Source organism: Sander lucioperca, chromosome 18, assembly GCF_008315115.2.
Source record: "Sander lucioperca isolate FBNREF2018 chromosome 18, SLUC_FBN_1.2, whole genome shotgun sequence".
NCBI lineage: Eukaryota > Metazoa > Chordata > Actinopteri > Perciformes > Percidae > Sander > Sander lucioperca.
The window spans coordinates 25,035,637-25,058,746 of NC_050190.1; the positions used below are offsets into that span (position 1 = coordinate 25,035,637).

The 23,110-nt window shown below is 41.6% G+C and overlaps 1 protein-coding gene across 5 annotated transcripts in view; it reads left to right on the plus strand.

Annotated features, from left to right (window-relative positions):
* Positions 1 to 439: 439 nt before the first annotated feature.
* Positions 440 to 23,110, plus strand: part of trim9 (tripartite motif containing 9) — a 49,508-nt gene continuing 26,837 nt past the window's right edge. For 4 of the 5 annotated variants that reach the window (XR_004106809.2, XR_004106810.1, XM_031309861.2 and 1 more), the window contains exons 1-3: positions 606 to 1,439; positions 19,341 to 19,436; positions 21,426 to 21,548. Coding sequence is in view for 3 of the 5 variants with exons in the window: in XM_031309861.2 (XP_031165721.1) it covers positions 606 to 1,439; positions 19,341 to 19,436; positions 21,426 to 21,548 (1,053 nt within the window). In the remaining 2 variants the exon portion in view is untranslated. Of the gene's footprint in view, positions 1,440 to 19,340; positions 19,437 to 21,425; positions 21,549 to 23,110 lie in introns of all 5 variants that reach the window. The other variant, XM_031309860.2, reaches the window with a different exon arrangement.

Sequence of the window (23,110 nt, forward strand, 5' to 3'; positions counted from 1 at the left end):
TGTAGGCTAATTGAATATGTTTACATTGTTGTACTGTTGCTGTTTAATAGACTAATCGACTTAAGAGAGCATCTTCTAAAACAATACACAGTATTTTCTTTGGTTTACATATACATGATCTATTATATCTGCATGATGATCACATTGTAATGTATTGTTCTGTATTGAAAGGATGGCCTCTCATTGTTTTCCTTATAATCCCCTTAACAATTAGGTTGGTAGCCTACATGTTCAGTAATGTCTAAGACACTAGTATCTGTTGTTATATCTCGCTGTAAAGCTCATTAGCGGAGCCTCTCTCCACACTGACAGTTGACTTATCCAATGGTTGTTTGGAATCCACTGGTTGTCCAATAGTAACCCAGTCTGAGCTGATGCTGGTTGCCTATTGGTGAAGAGTGTGTCGTATCGGTTAGCCTGCCTCCTCGGTGCTGATGCCTTTCCTCTGGTCAAGGTTGCACTTGCAGTATTGCCAGTAGGACGCGACTGGAGCTCCGTTTACGCACAAACAGAGCAGCAGACTTAATCAGCTGAGACTCTGTTGTTAACTTCTCCTGTTTGTGTTCACACGCCCCCGAGGAATCTCTCACCCCACAGAAGCAGCCATGGATGAAATGGAGGAAGAGTTAAAATGCCCTGTTTGTGGCTCTTTTTTCCGGGAGCCCATCATACTGCCGTGCTCACACAACATTTGCCTGGCGTGTGCTCGGAATATTCTTGTGCAGACCCCGGACGCTGAGTCCCCACAGAGCAGCCGAGCCTCCGGATCCGGCGTCTCTGACTATGATTACCTGGATTTAGATAAAATGAGTTTGTACAGTGAGGCGGACAGTGGATACGGTTCCTATGGTGGCTTCATCAGCACTCCGACAACCCCTTGCCAAAAATCACCAAACGGGGTGCGGGTTTTTCCCCCGTCTGTCCCCCAGCCTCCTGCGCAGCACCTGTTACCGCAGCCCAGCTCTTTACCCCCGATCCCCCGCAACTCCTGCATCACTTGCCCGCAGTGTCACCGCAGCCTAATCCTGGACGAGCGGGGGCTCCGCGGATTCCCCAAGAACCGGGTGCTGGAGGGGGTTGTAGACAGGTATCAGCAGAGCAAAGCGGCCGCTCTCAAGTGCCAGCTCTGCGAGAAGAGTCCGAAGGAGGCCACCGTGATGTGCGAGCAGTGCGACGTCTTCTACTGCGACCCGTGCCGCCTCCGGTGCCATCCTCCCCGTGGTCCCCTCGCCAAGCATCGCCTGGTGCCGCCAGCGCAGGGGCGGATAAGTCGCCGCACGAGTCCGCGCAAAATATCCACTTGCACAGAGCACGAACTGGAGAATCTAAGCATGTACTGTGTACAGTGTAAGATGCCTGTGTGTTATCAGTGTTTGGAAGAAGGCAAACACGGCACACATGAAGTAAAAGCTTTGGGCGCAATGTGGAAACTGCACAAGGTACGTGCGTAAAGAGAATATCAAGCTGCAAAATCTGTATTTGCTGTTTACAAGTGCGTCTTTTCTGTGTAGGCTATGTGTGTTTATTCACAATCATCCTCTGAGCTGAGCAACAAGTCTGCCTTGGAAATCATTTGCGCTATCTTGTCAGTTCCGCTTAGCATCCAGTAGATATACAGAGCTGTGGGAATGTATTCTGTCACATTGGATTTAAATGAATGTTTAACAATGCACAATGTAGGAAGTGGATGAATTTACCTCCCCGACACACCTCCAGATCACATTTCAGCCAGCTTCATGAAATGCGCACGTCTCCAAACTGAGAACTCTGCTGTCTTTAGTGCGCAAAGCTGTCAGGACGCAGCTCTCTATTTGAAATTCTGTTCACGATTGGACAACCAGGAGCAGGCCTCCTTTATCAACAGGAAACTGCTTCTATTACATCTGTTTTTTCTCCTTTAAATGATGAACTTAAGTTGCACAGTGATTCTGGCATGATTTCAGCTCTTAGCCATTTGTCTCCCGAGCTTCCATAGCAGATTCCTTCACTCTATATATATGTGTTCCACTCCCCTCTGTGCTTTGACAGCTCAACAGGCGCCCCACAGATCATTTGGCACGGCTAATATTGGAGCAATGCTTTAATAAGAGCCAGCAGTGAAGCACATGCAGGCATTTAGTGTGGAAAAGAGATACTATTTTGGAAGCTGAGTTGTTGTGGGCGGCAGGGGCGTAAATGTAGATAGTGCAGGCAGTGCGGTTTCACTGGGGCCCCATAGACAGAGTGGGCCCTCCATGTTTTGGCAGGAGAGGTTTTGGGCAGGAGTGAGACTGACTCAGATTAGATATCAGCTTTAAAATTTTGATTTACAGTCGAATTTAGCAACAAAAAATCTCACCATAGAATGAATGTAATTACTGCTACAAAAGTAAGGGAGAGATCTGGTCAAGTCACTTAAAAAAAAAAAAAACTCATCAGATCTAAAGAAATCACACAAATAATTTTTTTTGGAAATGGCTATTTTTGCTAGAAGTTGACAATTTTGCACCCCTGAGATGAATAATTTATTATTTTCATACACATTTTTTGTGTGTAATAGGTATGTAGACATTGTCTAATGTCAAGTCTCCATTTGATCATGTGATGATTAATGCTGCCACTAACGACTAATTTTCTAACGATTAATCTTTCGACTAATTTTTCGATTAGTCGACTAATCTTAATGACTAATTTAAAAAAAAAATCAAGTGAAAAAAAATCAAGTGTTTGTTATTTCGAACTCAACTGAAGGGCCAAAACATAAAATGTCACTGGTGCCATAAACAATATAAATAACTTAAATGTTACCAAATAAAAAAATGACATAAATGCAGATATAAATGTAATTAAAAAAAATTATAAATAATTATCGATTTTCAAATATTGCACCTGTCAATACAGAACAAAATATTCTGTAGCCTATTTTGCCGTGAATACTGCCGACGTCTTTGCTGTAATCAAATCAGTATATATTTATGTTTAACATGAAGTATACCGCTTGAGTGCAGTAAATCAAGAAACATACATGTGTACAGATAAGGCTAGCAGCAGCAGCGCTGCGTCAGACACGTTTCTGGTGTGTAAAGACATAGAAAAATCCACGCAGCAGCCACGCAGCTGACACACAACTGAAACGCCACGCTCACGCCACGCAGCCAGTGTGTAGCTGCTCGCGTTTACACTTGCGTGCATGGCGGGGTTTAAAACATTACTGCCAGAGTCTAAGAAGCCTGTTTAACATCCAAAGACAGTCATTGTACTTGTCCAGAGTTAATAAACAGTACAGACTTGCTCGCCGTTTCATTAATAATCATATACTTACATTCAGAGGCGGAGTCAGGACTTTTCCCGGTGGGCCGGTAGTGTTTCGAGGCCGCGAGGGCCGGTCTGATAATAGTTATACATTGCAAGTTCTTAGCAACACCATCCGGCGGCCTGGTGTGCCGCGGCCGCGCCGTTTCCCGCTGGTCAAACTGTGCAGCCTCTGCTCAACTCGTACGCCGAAGTTACAGACCACTCTTTTACCAGCCGCCGCCATTTTTCAAATCAAAGCAGTGAAGGCGGGGTGGAGGGGGAAGAAAGAGGAGAGCAGATTAACCAGCAAGGCGCGCACAGCGCACAGACTGGTGTGGATGTGAATTACAGCGAGCCGTTTGAGACGGAGACCAAAAATAAATAGGCAGTCAATGGTAAAACGATGACGTTGACTAAAAAAAATTACCGTCGACTTATTTTAATGGTCGATTATGACGACTAAGTCGACTAATTGCAGCAGCACTAGTGACGATACAATAACAGTAGCTAGTTAAGGTGCGAAAACTGTCAAGACTGACTGAGCACATCTTTAAACAAATGCCTAATTGTGTGTGTGTGTGTGTGTGTGTGTGTGTGTGTGTGTGTGTGTGTGTGTGTGTGTGTGTGTGTGTGTGTGTGTTTTATAACTACTTACTAGCGTGCACTAGGGCCCGTCATAATAGCATGCACCTTACGCGACTGGTGGGCAGGGAGAAGCTTCAGAGAGCTGCAGAGCTGAGTTTATCTACGCCTTGGCAGCTGTAACCCTCACCTCCACGCTCTCCGCTTCCAGTGGCGAGGGAGGATGTAAAGCTAGATAAAGACGCTCTTCAATACTCACTCATACACCCACACACACACACACACACACACACACACACACACACACACATACACACAGGGAGGGTGGTGTGTAGTGATGGTGTTGCCTGGTTTTCATTAGAAAACCAAAAATATGGTGAATGCATTGATTTTTTTGTTCGCAAAAAACTCTCTCTCTCTCTCTCACACACACACACACACACACACACACACACACACACACACACACACACCTACCTTTGTCTCCCTTCAGGTGTAGATCAGCTGTCGTTTACAGTCAGAATTGGTCTTGTATGTCTCCAAAGCAGCCATTTCACAGACCTCCAGTGCAATCATCTCTTCTAGATGGCTGTGAAGATAGTGTGTCACCTCAGATGTATAAGGCAATTGTAAAGTTGATAGAAAAATCTGAGGGGGGTTGATCATTTCGCTCACATCAAATTGCCATCACTTGAGAAGTTGCCTACCTTTTCTGCTTCATCTTTCTTGGATCCAAACTGGAAAGAAAGAGCTAAAGGAGAATTTTTAGAAACCAATCGATGCTACCAGAGATATTGGTGCCAATATGCAGCCTGTCGCCCTGTTTTTTGGCTTCTATCGTGGCACCTGCTTATTTCTGACCTGTGTTCTGAAGCTGCTGCCTGCAGAACTGCAACAGATGGCTGAGAGTTCGGAGCTGGCAGTGTTGAGAATGGGCATCTTTCAGAGCCTCAGGGTGTTCCTCACATAATTCTTTAGGGATAAAACTGTTTTTCATATCCTGCAGATTCACTGTAGATTCTCATGCGTCACTTGTACTTGTGCTTAATCCACATCATCTTTAGCTGAAACTCAAGGATGTAGCCAAAGTGGTGGCACTGGCTTCCTCTGATATGTGATTGCTCACTCTCCAGATTTTATCATGTGTTAATGGCTGTTAAACTCTCATTTACAGTAAAATTAACTGAAATATAAGATTTTGATGTCTGAAGTAGGGGTGCACCTACATTGTTTAAGTTATAAAATGTCAGAAAAAAAATGAACATCACAATTTCCAAGAAACCAAAGTGATATTTTTAAAAAGCTTCTGTCATTATCTCATTTGATCCATTGTATATATATATAAAAATAATGGCTACTGCAGCTTTAAGGTTTGGATCTGGCCATATACAAAACCAACCAGTATTCAAATACAGGCCTATCTATGCTCTCACCATATGCTCAAATACAATATAATATACAGAAACCAGAAACAAATGCACATAAACACACACATTAACATCTTGCTTTGCCCTTAAAACCGATCAAGGCTGTTGGTTGTTTGATCTTGTGACTGGGTTGCTGCATGTTTCAGAATCACTGTCCAATGTTGATGTAGTAGTACAAGTACAACACTAAGAAACTTGAACCTTGTTTCTCAGCGACAGCATCTTAAATCTACACCTGCAGCATTTACATTTCAGAGCAGTGAACACGCTCGTTGATATCATTTAATAAGATCTCTTCTATTCTCCAATTGGGATTTTTCTTCAAGGTTTTTAATCTGCACCGTCATCGTCCGCGATGTTGTCTGCTCTCTATCTTTGTGAAACATTTCTCTCTTTATGGAGACAGAGTTGAACCACCTGCCGCCATGGCAACCAAATCCCTCTTGATGTTGTGCAGAGCAGCAGAGGTCTCCAAGATACCGGACCCCACGAGGAATCCATCCCAGATGCTTTACAACCGTTCCCCTCCTCTTTCTACAGAAACTGTGTGGCTAAATGAATGTGGCTACAGATCATTACTCCCGCTTTTTGCTTGGACGTCTTCTCAACTTCTCCGCTGGTCTCCGAGGCAATAAATAACACTGTGTTTTATCTCCAACCCTCCCTTTTGGACTGCGTGACCGTGTCTAAACCGCGATGGTAATCAATTTCATGTCTCCAAAGTCAATTTCAGTAGAAATTCAAGAGCTACAAAGTGTGACTCACCCAGTTCTCGTCTGCCTTTTCAGATTTGTGTCAGAGGTGTCTTTTGTGGTGTCAGGATGTCTGTGTTAATCTCTGTAAATCACATTAAAACAAAAGTAAAGGGGCTGGTAAATCTGGACATGGTGAGTAGTTCTCAGCTCTTCACGGGTGTCATAAGAGGTCGCACTGGACCCTGTATGCAATCTACGTCAAGCTCTGTCTCCTCAATGTGTTTAGTGGCAATTAAAAGTGATTAATTAAAGTACAAGAAGATGCGTGGGTGTGCAGAAAATAAGTAGCAGACTGTAGCAGAAAATTCTTAATTAGTATTTGCCCTCTTGCCACAGGAGGAAAGACAAATCAGAGGCAGCAGGGGAGATTTTAACCCAACAACCCTGAAAGTTTCCCTTTGAGCTCTGTATGCAAGCGGAAACAGGTTGTAGTAGTGAGTCATTTCAGGAATTTGCAAGTGATTTAAGGAATTTTTCACTTCTAGTGAGCACATGTGCTCCCCTTTAAGGTCAGCATGTGTTTGATCCTAAGCCTCCTGACGTAAACAGATGGGCATGCGCACCCTGACACAATATCAACACAGACAGAGACCCTGCAAGCTCTCATCCAAGATGTCCCAAAAAGCAGGCTAATGAGGACAGGCAGAGCAGGTACTGGGACGAATATTAAAAGACTTGCCTCAATCTTGAGGCCGATGTTGTCAGCAGCAGTTGATTCGTGTCTGAATGAGCCACCTGCAGCTCTGCCTGAGCTCAGCGGAAGCAGGGAAGGTAGTCAGATACTGGTGGCGGGATCCCTGTCCTTCTGTCCTTTTTTAACTCCTGTCTGCTAATAGTAATGAGGCTGGCTGTCACTCCGGATCCATTGTATCCGCACTCACTCCTGCTGTGTGCCATGCAACTAATAGTCCAGATGCAAAATACAGAATGACAGCTTTACCATAAATAAGTGTGAAAAAATGTGTATCTGGCTTCTTTCTCACAGAAATTGGTAGAATTCATTAGCAATACAAATCCTCGGAGATATAGTACAGCTGCCGATTTAACCAAACATTTGTAAATACTGAGATTGGAAGTGGCTGAGCAAAGTAATTTTGCTCATGTCAACTGTCCCCCGATAAACTACAACACCTAGTTGTCATCTGGTCACATGCTTCAAACACAGGCTTCTGCAACGTCAGTGCTTTAATTGATCGCCCTGTTTTCAGCAAAACAGCTCTAATAAAGCAACTGTACAGCAGACAGACATAGTTAGGGACCATCTGGTGAACATAGTGGAGCTTTTAGCAGCTAAAGAGCCAGATATTTAACTTGGTAATTGGTTAACTAGACCAGAGCAATAGGGAGAGTGAATATTAGACTTGGTGATGTGTAATAATATGTCAGTGTTGTGTTTATAGTTTGGTCCGCTATCCCCAAGTTGCCAATAAATATATCAATGCTGCCATAATATACAGTATTTAAAACACCCGGCTAGCTCAGTCGGTAGAGCATTAGACTCTTAGTCTCAGGGTTGTGGGTTTCGAGCAACATGTTGGGCGCTTGTGTTTCGCAGCAGCAGTGGCTCAGCCTGTAGGGACTTGGCTTGGGGAACCGGAGGGTCGCTGGTTCAAGTCCCCCTACCGACCAAGTACGGGTGTGGAATGGTAGCTGGAGAGGTGCCAGTTCACCTCCTGGGCACTGCTGAGGTGTCCTTGAACAAGGCACCAATCTCCCATCTGCTCAGGGTGCTTTGCCAGACCATCCTCCACAGTGCTTTGGAGGGAGGTCTGGCTAGTCCACACAGCATTCCTGGATGGGAGAAAAAAGTACTCTGGTTTATTGGCATTTCTTTAAACCAATCACAATCGTCACGGGTGGTGCTAAGAGCCGTACGGATCATCGGTGTCTCTGCAAAATAGCCTCGGGAAGGAACTTGTTTTGGTGGAACGTGTACGTTCAAAAGTTGTTTTAGTCGTGCAACAGAAAACTCAGATTGGACAGATAGTCTAGCTAGCTGTCTGGATTTACCATGCAGGTTTAGACCAGTGTGCCTTTAATGGGCCTCACTCTAACATCTCTCCATTAGTGTATGTATAAGGTCCTGTTTGTGCATGTGTGAGTGTGTATAATGTAACAACAGAATGAGTAGTATATATAAAATATATACAGTATGTATATATATATATATATATATATATATATATATATATATATATATATATATATATGGATGTATATATGGAGGCATATGTGGACAGTGCCTGTTGATAGTTAAAAATTACATTTTTGAACCCATATTATTATATAATTAGAAATAATAGTATATCAGAATTAAGTGTCACATTGACCTCTTTGATAATAAATGTAACAATATCTCTTTTCTATCACTTTTCTTGACTAAATGTCGGCTAGTTTCTGCTATGTTTGTCCTGATTAATTACAGTACGAACAATATAGGATTCTGGACTTTTTTGACTGGACTGTGGGATGATGGGTGGGTCAAAGTTTTAGTTTGATGTTCTTGTTTTTTGTTGCTATTCTCAGTTGTACTATATGCGATTTATACCATTTATTTATTGAAAACATTTCATGAGTAAACAAGGATGTAAACATATTCATAATGTCTGTAAATTGATACATTATAATATAGATTTGTGGCCTTATAAGCCAGCTGTACTCAGTAAGTAATAACTGTTGTGCTGAGTGCTTTTTCTTGTGAGTGAATATGTCCTGGGTCTTTTATTGTTTAGGACGAGTCAGTCGTTAGAGTGTGGTGACAATCTTTCTAATCTTTAAGTACGTCGTCTGTGCTGTAAGTGATTATGTGCAGATAAAAGACGCGTTTGCTCGTTTGTTCATGATAGCAGACTGATTCACTGATATGGGGATGAGACGGAGGACAAAGGCGGGTCAGAGGTCTATAGAGAATGAAATTTCACAGTGAGGGGGGGCTTGGATGTCTCAAAGCCATTTAGGTTGACGCTGTTCCATTACAGGCGATGATATTTACCCCTCGAGCTGCCATGTAAAGAGATTAACTGTGTAAATGTTAATGAAAGAGGGAGATAAAGAACAGGAAAATGAGAGCGAACACAATGACCCAGAATGCCCGAAGAGAAGAAGTGAAACAGAGAATGTGCAGGAAAGCGAGGTAGAGCGATGCTGAATGTCTCATCGAGTTTGACGAGATACTTTGAACAGAATATTTCATGTCCAGTCTGGGTCATCTTGTCATCTTTGGTCCACACAGAAAACATTGACTTATGCATTGAGGGGGATTTTATATAACTTTTCTGGGTGGGAACACAGACCAGCTGAATATTTCAACACGCTCCAGGCGTGTAACTGGAGAGAGATAAATGCTTCAAAACTCCAATGTGCCAGTTTCCCTTTTGTGGCACGACTGGGAAAGAAAAAAGTTTTTTCTTTTTCGTTTCTGTACATAAATTAGTCCAAACCAAAAGGAAGTTATCAGATTTAAAGGAGGGTTTTAAAACAGAATAATGTATTATGCTTCGTCACATCTGCCCTATAACACAGTCAGCCCACATTAAATTAGGACATCAGTTGCATAAGAAAGTGAGCTCAACCTGAAATCTGTGCAGCAGATGAGGACAGGTTAAAGCCTGCAGTGACCCTGTTTTTATCATTGTTATCGCCATAAATATCATCAGCATAATCATCAATCAGCGACAGGAACTGATATAATTATCCTCAGGCTGTTCTTGTGAAGACAACCAAGACTTTACAGAGCAGAAATCAGATTTGAACTCATAAGAACAGAGCTTCATTCTATTGGCTGAGTTAAATAACTGTAAGTGAGGTCAAAATCCAGGATATCGCAAAGGAAAACTACAGACTTGACTTTATGATCTCAGATCTCAGACGATCAGGTGGACAGTTAAAGAATGTAGCCCGATGCACCACGGCAACAGAAAACTCCTGTTTCTGATTGGCTGACAGATGTCTATTAAAAGTGTAAATTGGGACTCCTCAAACATTGTTCCTATCTAATCTGCCCTCAATACTGCAGGTAACCATAGCAAGAATACTGTCACAGTTAAATGATGGTTAAACCAAATATTGACTTATCATATTTGCAATAACAATTTTTTTTCAGCTTTCTTGTTTTTTTTTCATAAAAGTGACCCTGGTGTGAGCATGAAAGTGGATTTTACATAATGACAAAGGTGTCCACCTTGGCCATTCATTTCTTAAACTTGAGGCAACTTGTCATGTGTTTTTGCTTTCATAGCTGATTGGTGGTGGACATATAGCTGTCAGACATATCACCTGGATTATAATAATTGATAGTGCATCCCTTCTCATTTTCCCCCACATTCCCAGCCTGTTTCCAGCTTCACCACAGATGTGTCTGTTTGCCATGAACATACCAGCTGCTTTGTACTGCACAGCAATGACTGATCAAAATCTAGCCCAAAAAAGTCAAATATCGACATAATTTCCACTGAATAGATGAGGTAAGGTCAGACTTTGCCTTAAATACTACAGACTACCTGACATAAGCAGCACGTTTTACTTCTCTGACTATTAATAACCATATTAATTTAATCCATGTCTGGAACTGCTTAAGCTCTCGTTTTTAAAATTGGTTCAGCGTCAGACCTCAAAGCTCCGACACACACTCTCACACACACACACACACACACACACACACACACACACACACACACACACACACACACACACACACACACACACCTACATTCCATCCATGCAGGTGTTTTCACTTACATTGTCTGATTAGACCTCTGAACTGCTTGAGCATGAACAAACTGCACTTTATTGACGGCCTGTTAGTTTTGTTGCACCAGTTTAGGGCAAGACAACTTACACCTTTGTTAGCACATAGAGTTTGGTGATCACTTCTTGTTTATCCTCCATTTTGCAGGACTTTTACCAAGTAAAAGAAAGGATCAGTACCCGACTAGAGGCTAATCAAGCATGGTAATTTAAAACACACATACTTGTAGAGAAGTTAATGAAAACGGTTGGCCCAAAGTCTGACCCAGAAATGTTATTGCTAAAACTTCGAGCACCACAAAACAGGGTTTCACCATTTTTTTTAGCTTAGGAAAATCAACATATTGACTTATGATGATAAAGCTCAAATGTTAAATCCAAAACGTTGCAGAAACATACCTTTTAAAGAAAAAAGAGAGACTGTATTCCTTTATTTGACAGCTGACAGGATGACAAAAATTAGGGGAGAGAGATAGGGAACTACGGAGCCCCCCTGGTCCCACTTTGTCAAAAAAAATTAATTATAACTATCTCGTGGCCTCAAGATACTATCTCGTGGCCTTAAGATAGTAACTCGTGGCCTCAAGATAGTAACTCGTGGCCTCAAGATACTATCTCGTGGCCTCAAGATACTATCTCGTGGCCTCAAGATAGTAACTCGAGATAGTATCTTGAGGCCACGAGTTACTATCTTGAGGCCACGAGAAAGTTATAATTATTTTTTTTGACAAAGTGGGACCAGGGGGGCTTCGTAGGGAACGATTCCCAGATGGGCGTGAATTGTGCTGTTTCTACCCCAGAAAATAAATAGATACTAAAAAGATACTACTCAATTACCAACAAATGGGCTTTAGTGACAGAAGAGAGTATCTGACACTTGACTGAATGACCTGACAAGACCTTAAAAAAAAACACCTTCCTCTTCCACAGGTTAATCAGTATCAACCCTCTCCATTTCACTCTTTCTCTGTACTTTTTTTTGACACATTTAAACAAGATCATCGGCGTATATAGGCGACCTGATCATTTGCAGAAGACGCCGTCTTGGCCAGATAAATCCAGCGCTGACAAGAATAGATCACTTCTGCCCCATTTCCTGCTGCGCTGTCCCATGTGTCAAATAAGGACTCCTTTTCTCACATTAAGAAACTATGGAAACTTTTTTTTCATCTGAGTTTCAATGTGTGGATAGTTAACGACTTCTTCTGCATTTTTAATGACGGCAGATATAAGCCATGAATAATGCACAAGCCACTTAGGCTCTGCTTGTGGAAGATGGGTTGGACATGGGATCTTGTTAAACACGGAGGAGTATAACAATCTGGCCAAATCTTAACTCTTCCAGCGTGTTGGAAGATGTGAGAACTTAATTTTTAACAACAGAAATGTTACCAGGACAGTAAATATCATCAAGTCGCCTGCTTAATATTTCAAACTGTATTCTCCGAGGGCTGCGGCAGTGCATGTAAACAACCACGTTTCATGTTAGAGTCTCAGGTTAGTGATAACTGTAGGGGGAAACATAATCAGTGATCGAGCTGTACAAAATTAAACTAATTTTTCACCGTCTTTCATCGTAGGGCTTTAGTGGAAGTTGTTTGTTTGGTGTTTTCTGTCACAGAAGTTGTCCTCATCCTCAGTTTACCCGTTTACAGTGTGAAACCAAATGACTGTGTATTGCACATACAGAATTAGGCTAAAAAGACTGTTTAAAGAACACAGAGAAAGTACTTAACCCTGAAGCTCTGAGAAAGAGCAGTGCACTTAAAACATTTCTCTGAGAAGTAACACAGCTTTTTGAAAGTAGATTATGGGAAATCAAAATCTATCCGTAGAAACATTTCATGTAGCCTACTGTATATATATATATATATATATATATATATATATATATATATATATATATATATATATATATATATATATATATACATATGTGTGTTTTTTAATTACCTTGAAGAGTAATGCTTTTCCTCTGCTGCAGCTTTAAAAGCTTAGCAGTGACATTACAGCTACCTATTCCTTTCCTTGCACTTCCCACTTCCTAGTGGGGGCTTTAATCCAAATTGGCTCTGATGCCTCTCTGACATACGCGCTATCCTCTGACAGATTGGCTAGTTCGCTCGGCCGCGCAGAGAAAATGAAACACGCCGAATGGCCCTGGAGCCACTTGTGAATTATTCATGCCATGCACGTGTTCCCACTCGGCTTAATTACTGAGATGATTAGCTCTCCCAGATAGCAGGGACATCCATAACCCCCCACCACCTAAACAAATCCTCCAGAGCTCATTGCAAACATTCCAGCATCCTCTTCTCTACACTAATGTTGCACAATGCTTTTATTTCAACTGTCCCTGAACCAGCTTGAATTTGCGTTGCATTAATGTAACTGGAAAACTGTTGAGCACAAACTCAAAATCTTATTGCTAATAGTTTTTCAATCATTTTAGAAATTATGGAAATCTTTTCATGGTTCCCACAATTGACCCTTCGCTAAGATTTTTATTTAGCCTTTCCAAAACATAAGAGAAAGAATATAAGGAATGGATTAAACAAAAAAAATGTGTGTTTATCTGCTCTAAAGTAGGCTGCAAACATTAGCATGCCTGGCTAACTAGCATTAGGCTAACCAAGCATAGCATGAGCGATAATATATAGAGTTTGGAGAGTGGTGTCTTTTGTGTTTAGCCTTATCAAAAACACAAAAAAAAGATTTATGTATGTTTGTCAGCTTAAATGTAAGCTGCAATTGTTAGCATGTCCGGCTAGTTAGCTTACTACTTACACCTACTGCAGCGTTATTTCCTAAGCCAAAGAACAGCATGTCATTAGCTAACTACATTATTTTTTAGGGTTGCAGTTTATGTAACATTTTTATTTATAATTCTGTGCTTTAATACTACTGCAAATTAGCTCTACGCTTATCTCTATTTCTATGTCTTCTACGTGAATCATCAGATGAAGATGCTAATGTTTTGCCCGGGAAATGCTTTTTTTTTTGTATCCTATACTGTATATGCATGTTTTTTACAGGGTTCTCATTTTTAAAGTGAATAAGATGAAGTACAGTAAGCTGAAAAAATATATAGTTGGTTGCAGACTGAGTTACCAGTCAAGTGAATCGTCAGATAATTAGCTATTGCTAGCAACAGCTGACAAAAAGAACTAGTTTAGGGACTGTTCGTTATTTAATTAAGGGGCCACCGGAGGAGTTTTGTGGCCTCTAACCTAAAAAGACGTGACCCTCCCCTCGTCAATAATAATTTTCCTATGACCCTCCAAAATGATTTGAAAAAAAGGAATGACCCTCCCCTCGCGTGCAAGTTTGCACTTAACAAAGAAGTACAGATACCATTTGATTTTTACAGCCATGACATACATGAGTTAACCTCTGCATTCTCATCTTACACATCACACTCCTCTGTTATGGTGTGGTGGCCATTTCAGTAGATTTACTCACTAACATTGTTGTGGAAAAACAATAAGCATGGAAACTAAATGCACACTTCATGCATTACTGCATTACTTCAAATACTAAGTTCCTCCTCTAGTAAACTAGTATTCATATGAAATAAAACAATAAAACATTGAGACCAGCATAGGACGCTGGGATATAACCAATTCAACACTGGTTGCTATGGACTCGTCACTAGGCTTCGTCATTGTATATTTTAGCACGTAGGTAAAGCTGCCGAAGCTGAACATTATATTCCAAAACACATATGTTTATTTTTAAAGTTTTTAAGTTACATTGTAACAATTTAACAATTCGCCCTTATCGGCTGTTTTGGAACGCAATAGACAGACGCTTAAATTCAACTAAAATGTAACAGTGAACAATCAGTGTTGGACCTACAGTCTGTTGAGATGCCTCTCCAAACGCAGAAACCAAGCGCAGTCACACCATAAAACATTAAGACACGTTGAGAAAAAAGATCCGCATTTTGCCGTAATCCATTGACACGAATAAAAAGTAATCCACAGCGATCAGTAGATACACAAACAGAGTCACGGTGTATCCAGCAAGGCCGATACGAGCGTCACATTCACCAGCCAGCTCCAAACAGGTGAACGAGGCCTCTCCACTTCGCTGTTTAAACAAAGTGGAATAAACGTATACAAGTCCAAATCTACACAAAACCCGCAATCAATTAGTAAGCTGACATCACATTACTATACATGGCATTTAGGAAACCTTTATTGCAAGGTTGGCACGGCAAGATGTCCAGACTAGTGCAACAATAACTTTCGTTTTTTGCATCCTGCTGCTCCCATCATCACCCAGGTAATATTTTTTTTACTAAAGCAGTATATGAAATCTGATGTATTACCTATCACCATTTAGTTGTTTTGTGTTATTTAAGATATTTATTTAATATCTGGTCATGCCAGATGTAATTATTCCACTAATTTTTTAAACAATGCAATTACCTGTTTGAGCCACCAGGGGGGCAGTGCCCCCCCCCAGCAAACTCCGCGTATGGGGTCAGACCATCTGCTAGGGGGCCGAGACTCAGAGCTACATGGATAAATATGCACCAAACAAGCCACTTTGAAATTTTGCTCTTTTCATGAATAAAAAAAGTTGGGTGACCCCCCCACCCAGACTAAAAAATGTTGGATGACCCTCCCCTCAGGAAAATATAAAAAGACATGACCCTCCCCTATTTTCCTCCAGTGGTCCATTCCATAAATACCGAACGGTCCCTTAGCGTAATGTCTAGTTGTAGGCTAGAAATGAGAACTTTAGTTTTGTACCTGTTTCTTTTCTAGCTGTGTCTGAATTCAAGGACTTAATGTTTCAAAACGTACTAGAATTTAGTGTTGCATCTGCCCCCATTATCACTGTAAACTGTGTCAAAAGAAATGACGCCTTTCTAATCATAAACTGTGAAGCTCTGGTGTGTGTCCAATGGTGCTATTCAACCCATTTGTTACTAAAGTCTGTCTTTCCATATGCCGACCTGCCGTCCATGGCACTGTTGTCTTTACCAAGCAGGAAGTAGCCGCAAGCTGTGCAGAAATAAAACAGCCTCTACTTTCATGGCACGTTTTGACCTGGTTTTGAGGACTGAGCTATGCAGGCTCTCGAACAGACACTGCGGAAAAACGCCTCCAGACAATCAAGGGCTTTTCATTTCATCTGCTCTGTCACTGAATGCACACTGACTGTTAACTGGGTGAGGCCAGGAGCTCCTTCAACGTCCATCACTGTATCACAGAGAGGAAAATGAAAAAGCTGAAAGAGAAAATGAACTCCAATTTAGGACAAGCTGAAAGAGCAGGTGTGAGTGACCTTACTTATCTGCAATGAAACCACCAGAGTCTGAGGGAACGTTTTGGATGACTTGAGTATGATTGGCAGGATCTCAAAAAGATAAAATGTAGCATGAATTCAGAGACTCAGAAATACGCTCATCTCAGAAATTTAGGCTCACCCGGAGTCACCTAATGCATCAGGAGGGAAGGATGTGAATTGTCTGCTTTTTTTTTTTTTTTTTTTTTACTATTTTGGATTTGATCTACTTGTTTCTTCCCTTCCAATCCAAGAAATGTCCTCCATTCACATTTTTTATTCTCTCAGGTAAAATAGAAATACCTTAAAAGACTAGTGTGACATTTTGGGAAATACTCTTATTTGCTTTCTTGCTGAGAGTTATTGCTACATGAGAAGATATTTTTTCCAAAATGTCAAATTTTACTTAATGATAATTTAAAAGCAGAAGGAGAGTGTAAACCCCCATCAAAGCTAAACATTCTCTAACTTCACTCATCAAAACATGCCTTTAAAGTTAGAATAATTGATTCTAACTACACTCTGATTTGGAATAAGTTCCCTTAAAGCAGTTACACACCGGGCCGATAATCGGCCATTGGACAGTCTGGCGAGGTCAGTGACTCGAGTCTGTTCGGTGTGTTCCGTGCCGTCGACCGTTGGAGGAGCTGTCGGCCTTCATTTACGCCAACTCACCCGGAAATGGCAAGCGGGATGAGCGTGACTAAGCCTCTCAAAATCTGACGAAAATCTTTTAAACTGACCTTTGTCGATCTGAAATGAAGACAGATTCAGCAACTGCATGGCCTATTTCTTGCTTAAAATGTTTTCAGAAACACGTTTCGGTGAACTGTTTTAGTGTAATATGAGATTGTATTCTGAATGAGTCGCCAGTAATGGCCGTTCGAAAAATCCAAAATCCGGAAACAGCAGCCAGATCCATGTGACGCGTTCGTCCAATCAGCTGCCGGTTTTAATTTTTTGGGCGACAATACAGATTAGCGCTGCCTGCTGTTATGGAGACGTATTACGTCTCGTCGCTTTGGTGTGTTCCGAGGCACTTTTTTGACCAACTCAGGGAGACTGATCAGTCCAACTGCATTTTCTGCCAACGGTCGGCCGTCTGGTTGGTGTGTAACTGCCTTTAGAGCTGAATTGATTTAATCAACAAAAATGTTGGTAATGTATAATTGAAAACATTTGGGAATGAGCTTCCATCCAAAAGCTTACTTGTCCTCAAACGTCTGTGCATAGCATTTTGAGATGTCCTTGTGACAAACAAACAAGCTAACATGGGAAAAAACATACAGTTCATATGTTTTCATACATGCAGGTCTCTTGAGACTTTGAAATAAGAGTCCCGAGTTAACAAAGAGGAAGTTTCTTACAGGAAAGTTTACATTTGAGTCTCAGCTGTTACTGGCTCAGACTGTCCCTTGGTGCAGGAGACTCATGTTAGCGGCAGCTGTCATGGTTTCCCAAACGCTGGGGTCAAAGGTCATCTGTTGGCCCCCGCAGACAGATTCACATTTGACCAGCTAACGTCAGATGCCAGGAGCTGTGTTGACACAGAGTTGTTTTCACAGGGGTTTTCACTGTATCAGCTAGTTCCAGGTTTTATTGCTCTCTTCCTAGATTGAAGTGATTTTTTTTTTTTTCTTTTAGCTCGATACACCCAATACCTTTTTTTTTTTCCTCAACAAAGACAATATGCTCCCCAACTTGACGGTTGTTCACTCAACCAAGAGAGGTTCCCACAGGGTCAGGCCTCTCGCTCCGTCACCTCCATGTTCACACAAACCTCGCTTCACATACATGAATCTCTCTTTTGAATGTCTCTTTTCCGCGCTATCCAAACAGGAGCATTTGTTTGTCATCGCACACATCCAAAGCTATGGTATTTCCCGTCACGTGCACAGAGCTCTTCTCCACATGACCAGCGACTATAATCCAGTTATAAAACAGTGCAACAGTCAAGTGCTTTATTTGTACATTAATCATCTTAGTTTTAGTTGTAAATGTCATTTTGTGTGTGAGAACAAGGCTGACCGTTCATTTTGTCTCAGGGGTGAAAACTTTGACTCTTCAAAATGTCAGTTCCTCAGCAGCGATGAAAAGCAGCTTTGTTTGTGAAGTGACCATTTTGAGTTAATCAAAAACTTAAACACTGACAAACTTAAAATTAGGAGATTTTCACAGCATGATGACTGTGTATAGGTTGTTTATATGCCTAATACTTGAACAGGCCATACTGACCTGGGAATCTGCATCTAAAATAACTTTAGATGCTTGGATTAGCATGCTGGGCTGTCTCCATGTGTCTTTCCTGTCAGTCTTAAAGGTCCCATTAAATATAGTTTTCCAACATGGTTTAAAGAACATGATGATGTGGGATAAGAGAGTTGAGAGATAAATCATGTTACCAGGGCTGCAACTACCGATTACCAGCACTGCAACGATTATCATCATAATTGATTCATTTGCTGATTATTTGGCTTAATTAAGATTAATTTCCTAAACTGGTCCAATAAACAGCCCAATTTCCAGAGTTATTCAGTTTATTATCACAGAAAAGCAGAAAATCAGGGGGTGGGGGCACGTGCGCGATCACGTAAGGCTTGTATCATGTGGACGCGCTGACAGTGTTGTTGTCATTACTTAGAATTCCTCATGGGGGTGACAGAAACTACGCACTATAGCTTTAATTTCCCCCCAAAATAGAATTACATTTTTTATTTGGTTAAATATTAGTATATGCCCCTGAGTGCAATATGTGATTACAAAATGTTGCAGTTGTACAAGAAAAGAGAAAGATGAAAAGGGAGATTTTTCGATGCATTTCAGCCTTTATTCTCATTTCTTGCTATCCCTAATAACATAATTTGAATAAATATCATGGAGTTATATTATGTCCTAAAAAAGTAAGTCCTGTGTGGTTCAGATACTGTATAGTGATCACAGATGTCATACTTTGTTTGTTTGTCTGTTAATATCTCTAGTATGGAGAATGGCACTTCCTGTTGGCTGTCACATAGAGTGTAACATTGCTGCCAGTTTGCACCCTATAGAGGGGCGAATTCCCAAAACATCCATGCATGAGTGAATCCTCGAATTGGAGTCTTGTCCTACTGAAGATCTTTAATATTTTTGGTCCTGAATATTCAGCACCTATTTATATACAATGGAGTGATGATTTGTTGTTATTTGAATGCAGTACAAAGCCATATAACTGCAGTGCTGCTGCTGCATCTCTAATGTCCTCTCTCTGTGCTCTCCACAGGGTCAGCTGTCTCAGGCTCTCAACGGCCTGTCAGACCGAGCCACTGAGGCCAAGGAGTTCCTGGTTCAGCTGAGAAACATGGTGCAGCACATCCAGGTACTTAAATACACACATTCACATGCAGGCAACTGCTGCTGCTTTACACACTGCCTCCTCCATCCCAGTAGCAATACGCTGATTTGTCTTGGCAGTTTGTTTCCCGTCTGTCATCCCCCTCTGTGATCCCTGTCCTCCACCGCACGTCACTGCAGTAATTGACAGAAACAAAAATTCTTAACCTATTATTTCACTGTTTCACATTTTGTTATCCTTGGCTTGGAGTCATTGTCCAGCCGTAGTGCTGCATATGAAAATAACACTATTTAGGACATCACTTAAAGCAGTGGTTCCCAACCTGGGGTCCGGGGACCCCTAAGGGGTGCGGCAAAGATCACAGGGGGGGCGCAAGTCTTTATCTGGTTTGAGGTTGAGGTAAAAAAAAAAATATTTGCACATGTTAAAGAAATTATGATAATACACTAGAATATATAATGTATACAAAATTCTGTATAAAAACTATATATTTTTGTTCTCGCTTAAACTTGTAGGCAGGCTACTTAGTAGGCCAAACCTCCGGGACCTCTTAACCTGGGACCCTTGCTGTCATCAAGTCAGCTGCTAGCTGCTATCATCCTCGTTTTTTCCTGCCGCCACGGCATCACTATCACTATCACTAAGTGCTGATAACTCCTCTGTATCAAAAAAAAAGGAAGGGAAAGTTACCTCAACTTCGGTTTCGGAGGGGGGGGCTCAGCTTTTCTTAGACATAAGTGGGGGGGGGCGCAAAGGAAAAAAGGTTGGGAACCACTGACTTAAAGCAACACTTAAAGTGAAGCTGTTAGGTTAAAATCTGACTTTACCATCGATTTCAGTTCAAAGTTCTCTACTTTATTTTGCATTTTCAACAGATCAATTTAATCGTGGTTGTTTTTGCATGTAGCGTTATAAACTCTAAAGTGGTACTAAAATAGGGCTGCAACTAACAATTATTTTCATAGTCAATTAATCTGTCGATTATTTTTTATCCATTAATCAATTAGTTGTTTGGTCTATACAATGTTAAAATAAATGGTGAAAAATGTCAGTCAGTGTTTTCAATGGCTTGTTTTGTTCACAACTCAAAGATATTCAGTTTATTGTCATAGAGGAGCGAATTAACCAGAAAATATTCACATTGAAGAAGCTTTCATAAAAAAGGACTCAAACCGTCACAATAGTTGGCGATTCATTTAATAGTTGACAACTAATCGATTAATCTTTGCAGCTCTATACTAAAGATTATTTATGATGTAAATGTGGACACAGTATGTCAGGATGCAAAGAAGAGTGGCATCATAAAGGCAGCTACAATTAATGAAACGGATGCTTCGCCATAGTAACAGCGGAGCATTTCTCTGCTGCAGGTTTCAGTTCTTTTAAATGTTTGAGCGAGGATATTGATTTGAGTGGAAATGTCCATGTGTTTACATTCAGTGGTATTACATGTACAGTACTTAGTCTAAGTACAATATATTGACCAGGAATAGATTAAAACGCTCGACAACCTTCCGCTGTGTGTGGAGACAAAGCTGTGGTCAGCTTAAGAGGCCGATTAGGGGAGGAAGGTGGGATCAAAAGCCATCGTTGATTATCGTCACAGATGACGCTCCACCGAGACCCATCAAGATGAGAGATGCAGGATAGGAGAGGAGGCGTGGAAATTGTGAAAGCAAACTCTACGAGGCATAATTGCTGACGCTTCATGATGATTTTATCCACCCACCTCATATGATAGCTAACTACTAGAGGAGACGTGTGAATGAAGATGCATTTTTAAATAAACTCTTCTCAAAGGAAACATCACGAGTTTAAATCTTATCTCTGTACATTTTCAGTGTTAATCATGCTGTTAAATTGGTGTCAATGACTGCCTAAGTGATTCTACATCACTCATTAGTATCTCCTCTGCTTTTGGTTTAGTAGACTGTGTATTTTTGAATTAAAAGCTTCTATATATTTTCAGTTTTGATGCGTTATTCTTTTCAGCCTCTGCCTATTGTCTTGCAGGAGAACGGAGTGGAGTTTGAGGCCTGTTTGGTGGCGCAGTGCGACGCCCTCATCGACGCCTTGAACCGACGCAAGGCCCAGCTGCTGTCTCGAGTGAACAAAGAGCACGAACACAAACTGAAGGTGAGTGAGCATGACCGGACAAAAGAAATATACATCTCAATGTGTCAGATGGATATCAAGCTTTTCAAAAAAATCTATGAGATGGTGTGTACATTCACAAGAAACAGCATTTTGTTGGAAAATATAATCAAGAAAAAAAAAAAATAAGCAGAAATGTAATGTGAATATGGCTGTTTTTGCATTAAACGCTTCCTGTTTGGGAAGTGGAAAAACAGTCTGCAATTAAAGCTGCAAGCAACGATGGACGGGCCCTCGCTCCTCTGCGCGCGTCGGGGTCACCGGCGGTCGCCGCTCCTTGCGACCGTGCATTTGCGCGGCACTCAGACACCGCAAATCGTCACCAATGAAAAGGGAACTCCCTGCTGCGTTCAATGATACCTCACACAAGACTCTACCTTAGATGGTTCAAATGTTATGAAAGGGGGCGTGGCTTAAGCATAGGGGGCGGGCCAAACCATCACCAATGAAGAAGCAACTCTCTGCTGAGTTCAATGACACCTCACACAAGACTCTTCCTTAAATGGGTCACCAGTTATAAAAAGGGGCGTGGCTAAATTATAGGGGCCGGGTCAACCATCACCAATTAAAAAGGAAGTCTCTGCTGAGTTCAATGATACCTCACACAAGGGTCTACCTTAATCGGTTCAAATGTTATGAAAGGGGGCGTGGCTTAAGCATAGGGGGCGGGGCAAAACATCACCAATGAAGAAGGAACTCTCTGCTGAGTTCATTGATACCTCACACAATGGTCAACCTTAAATCATTCAAATGTTATGAAAGGGGGCGTATCTTAACCATAGGGGGCGGGCCTAACCATCACCAATGAAGAAGCAACTCTCTGCTGAGTTCACTGATACCTCACACAATGGTCAACCTTAAATCGTTCAAATGTTATGAAAGGGGGCGTGGCTTAAGCATAGGGGGGCGGGCCAAACCATCACCAATGAAGAAGGAACTCTCTGCTGATTTCATTGATACCTCACACAATGGTCAACCTTAAATCGTTCAAATGTTATGAAAGGGGGTGTGGCTTAAGCATAGGGGGCGGGCCAAACATCACCAATGAAGAAGCAACTCTCTGCTGAGTTCAATGACACCTCACACAAGACCCTACCTTAAATGGTTCAAATGTTATGAAAGGGGGCGTGGCTTAAGCATAGGGGGCGGGCCAAACGATCACCAATGAAGAAGGAACTCTCTGCTGAGTTCAATGACACCTCACACAAGACTCTTCCTTAAACGGTACAAATGTTATGAAAAGGGGCGTGGCCTGAGTAAGTGGGCGTGGTTATATTATAGGGGCCGGCTCATTATCACATGTAGACCACACATTCTAAGTTTCATGTAAATCGGATGATGTTTGTCATATAAGGCGCATTTCCTGTTGCCAGCGGGGGGCGCTATGACCAAAAGTCAAATATGGCCTGTAGGTGTCCTCAGGCCTGGACCCTTGTCAATCTTGAGAATTTTCGGGCAGATACGACAACGTACACTCAAGTTACAACAATTTATTTGTTCATCGCTCAACACTCAAAATGGCCGCCATGCCACGCCCACACCAT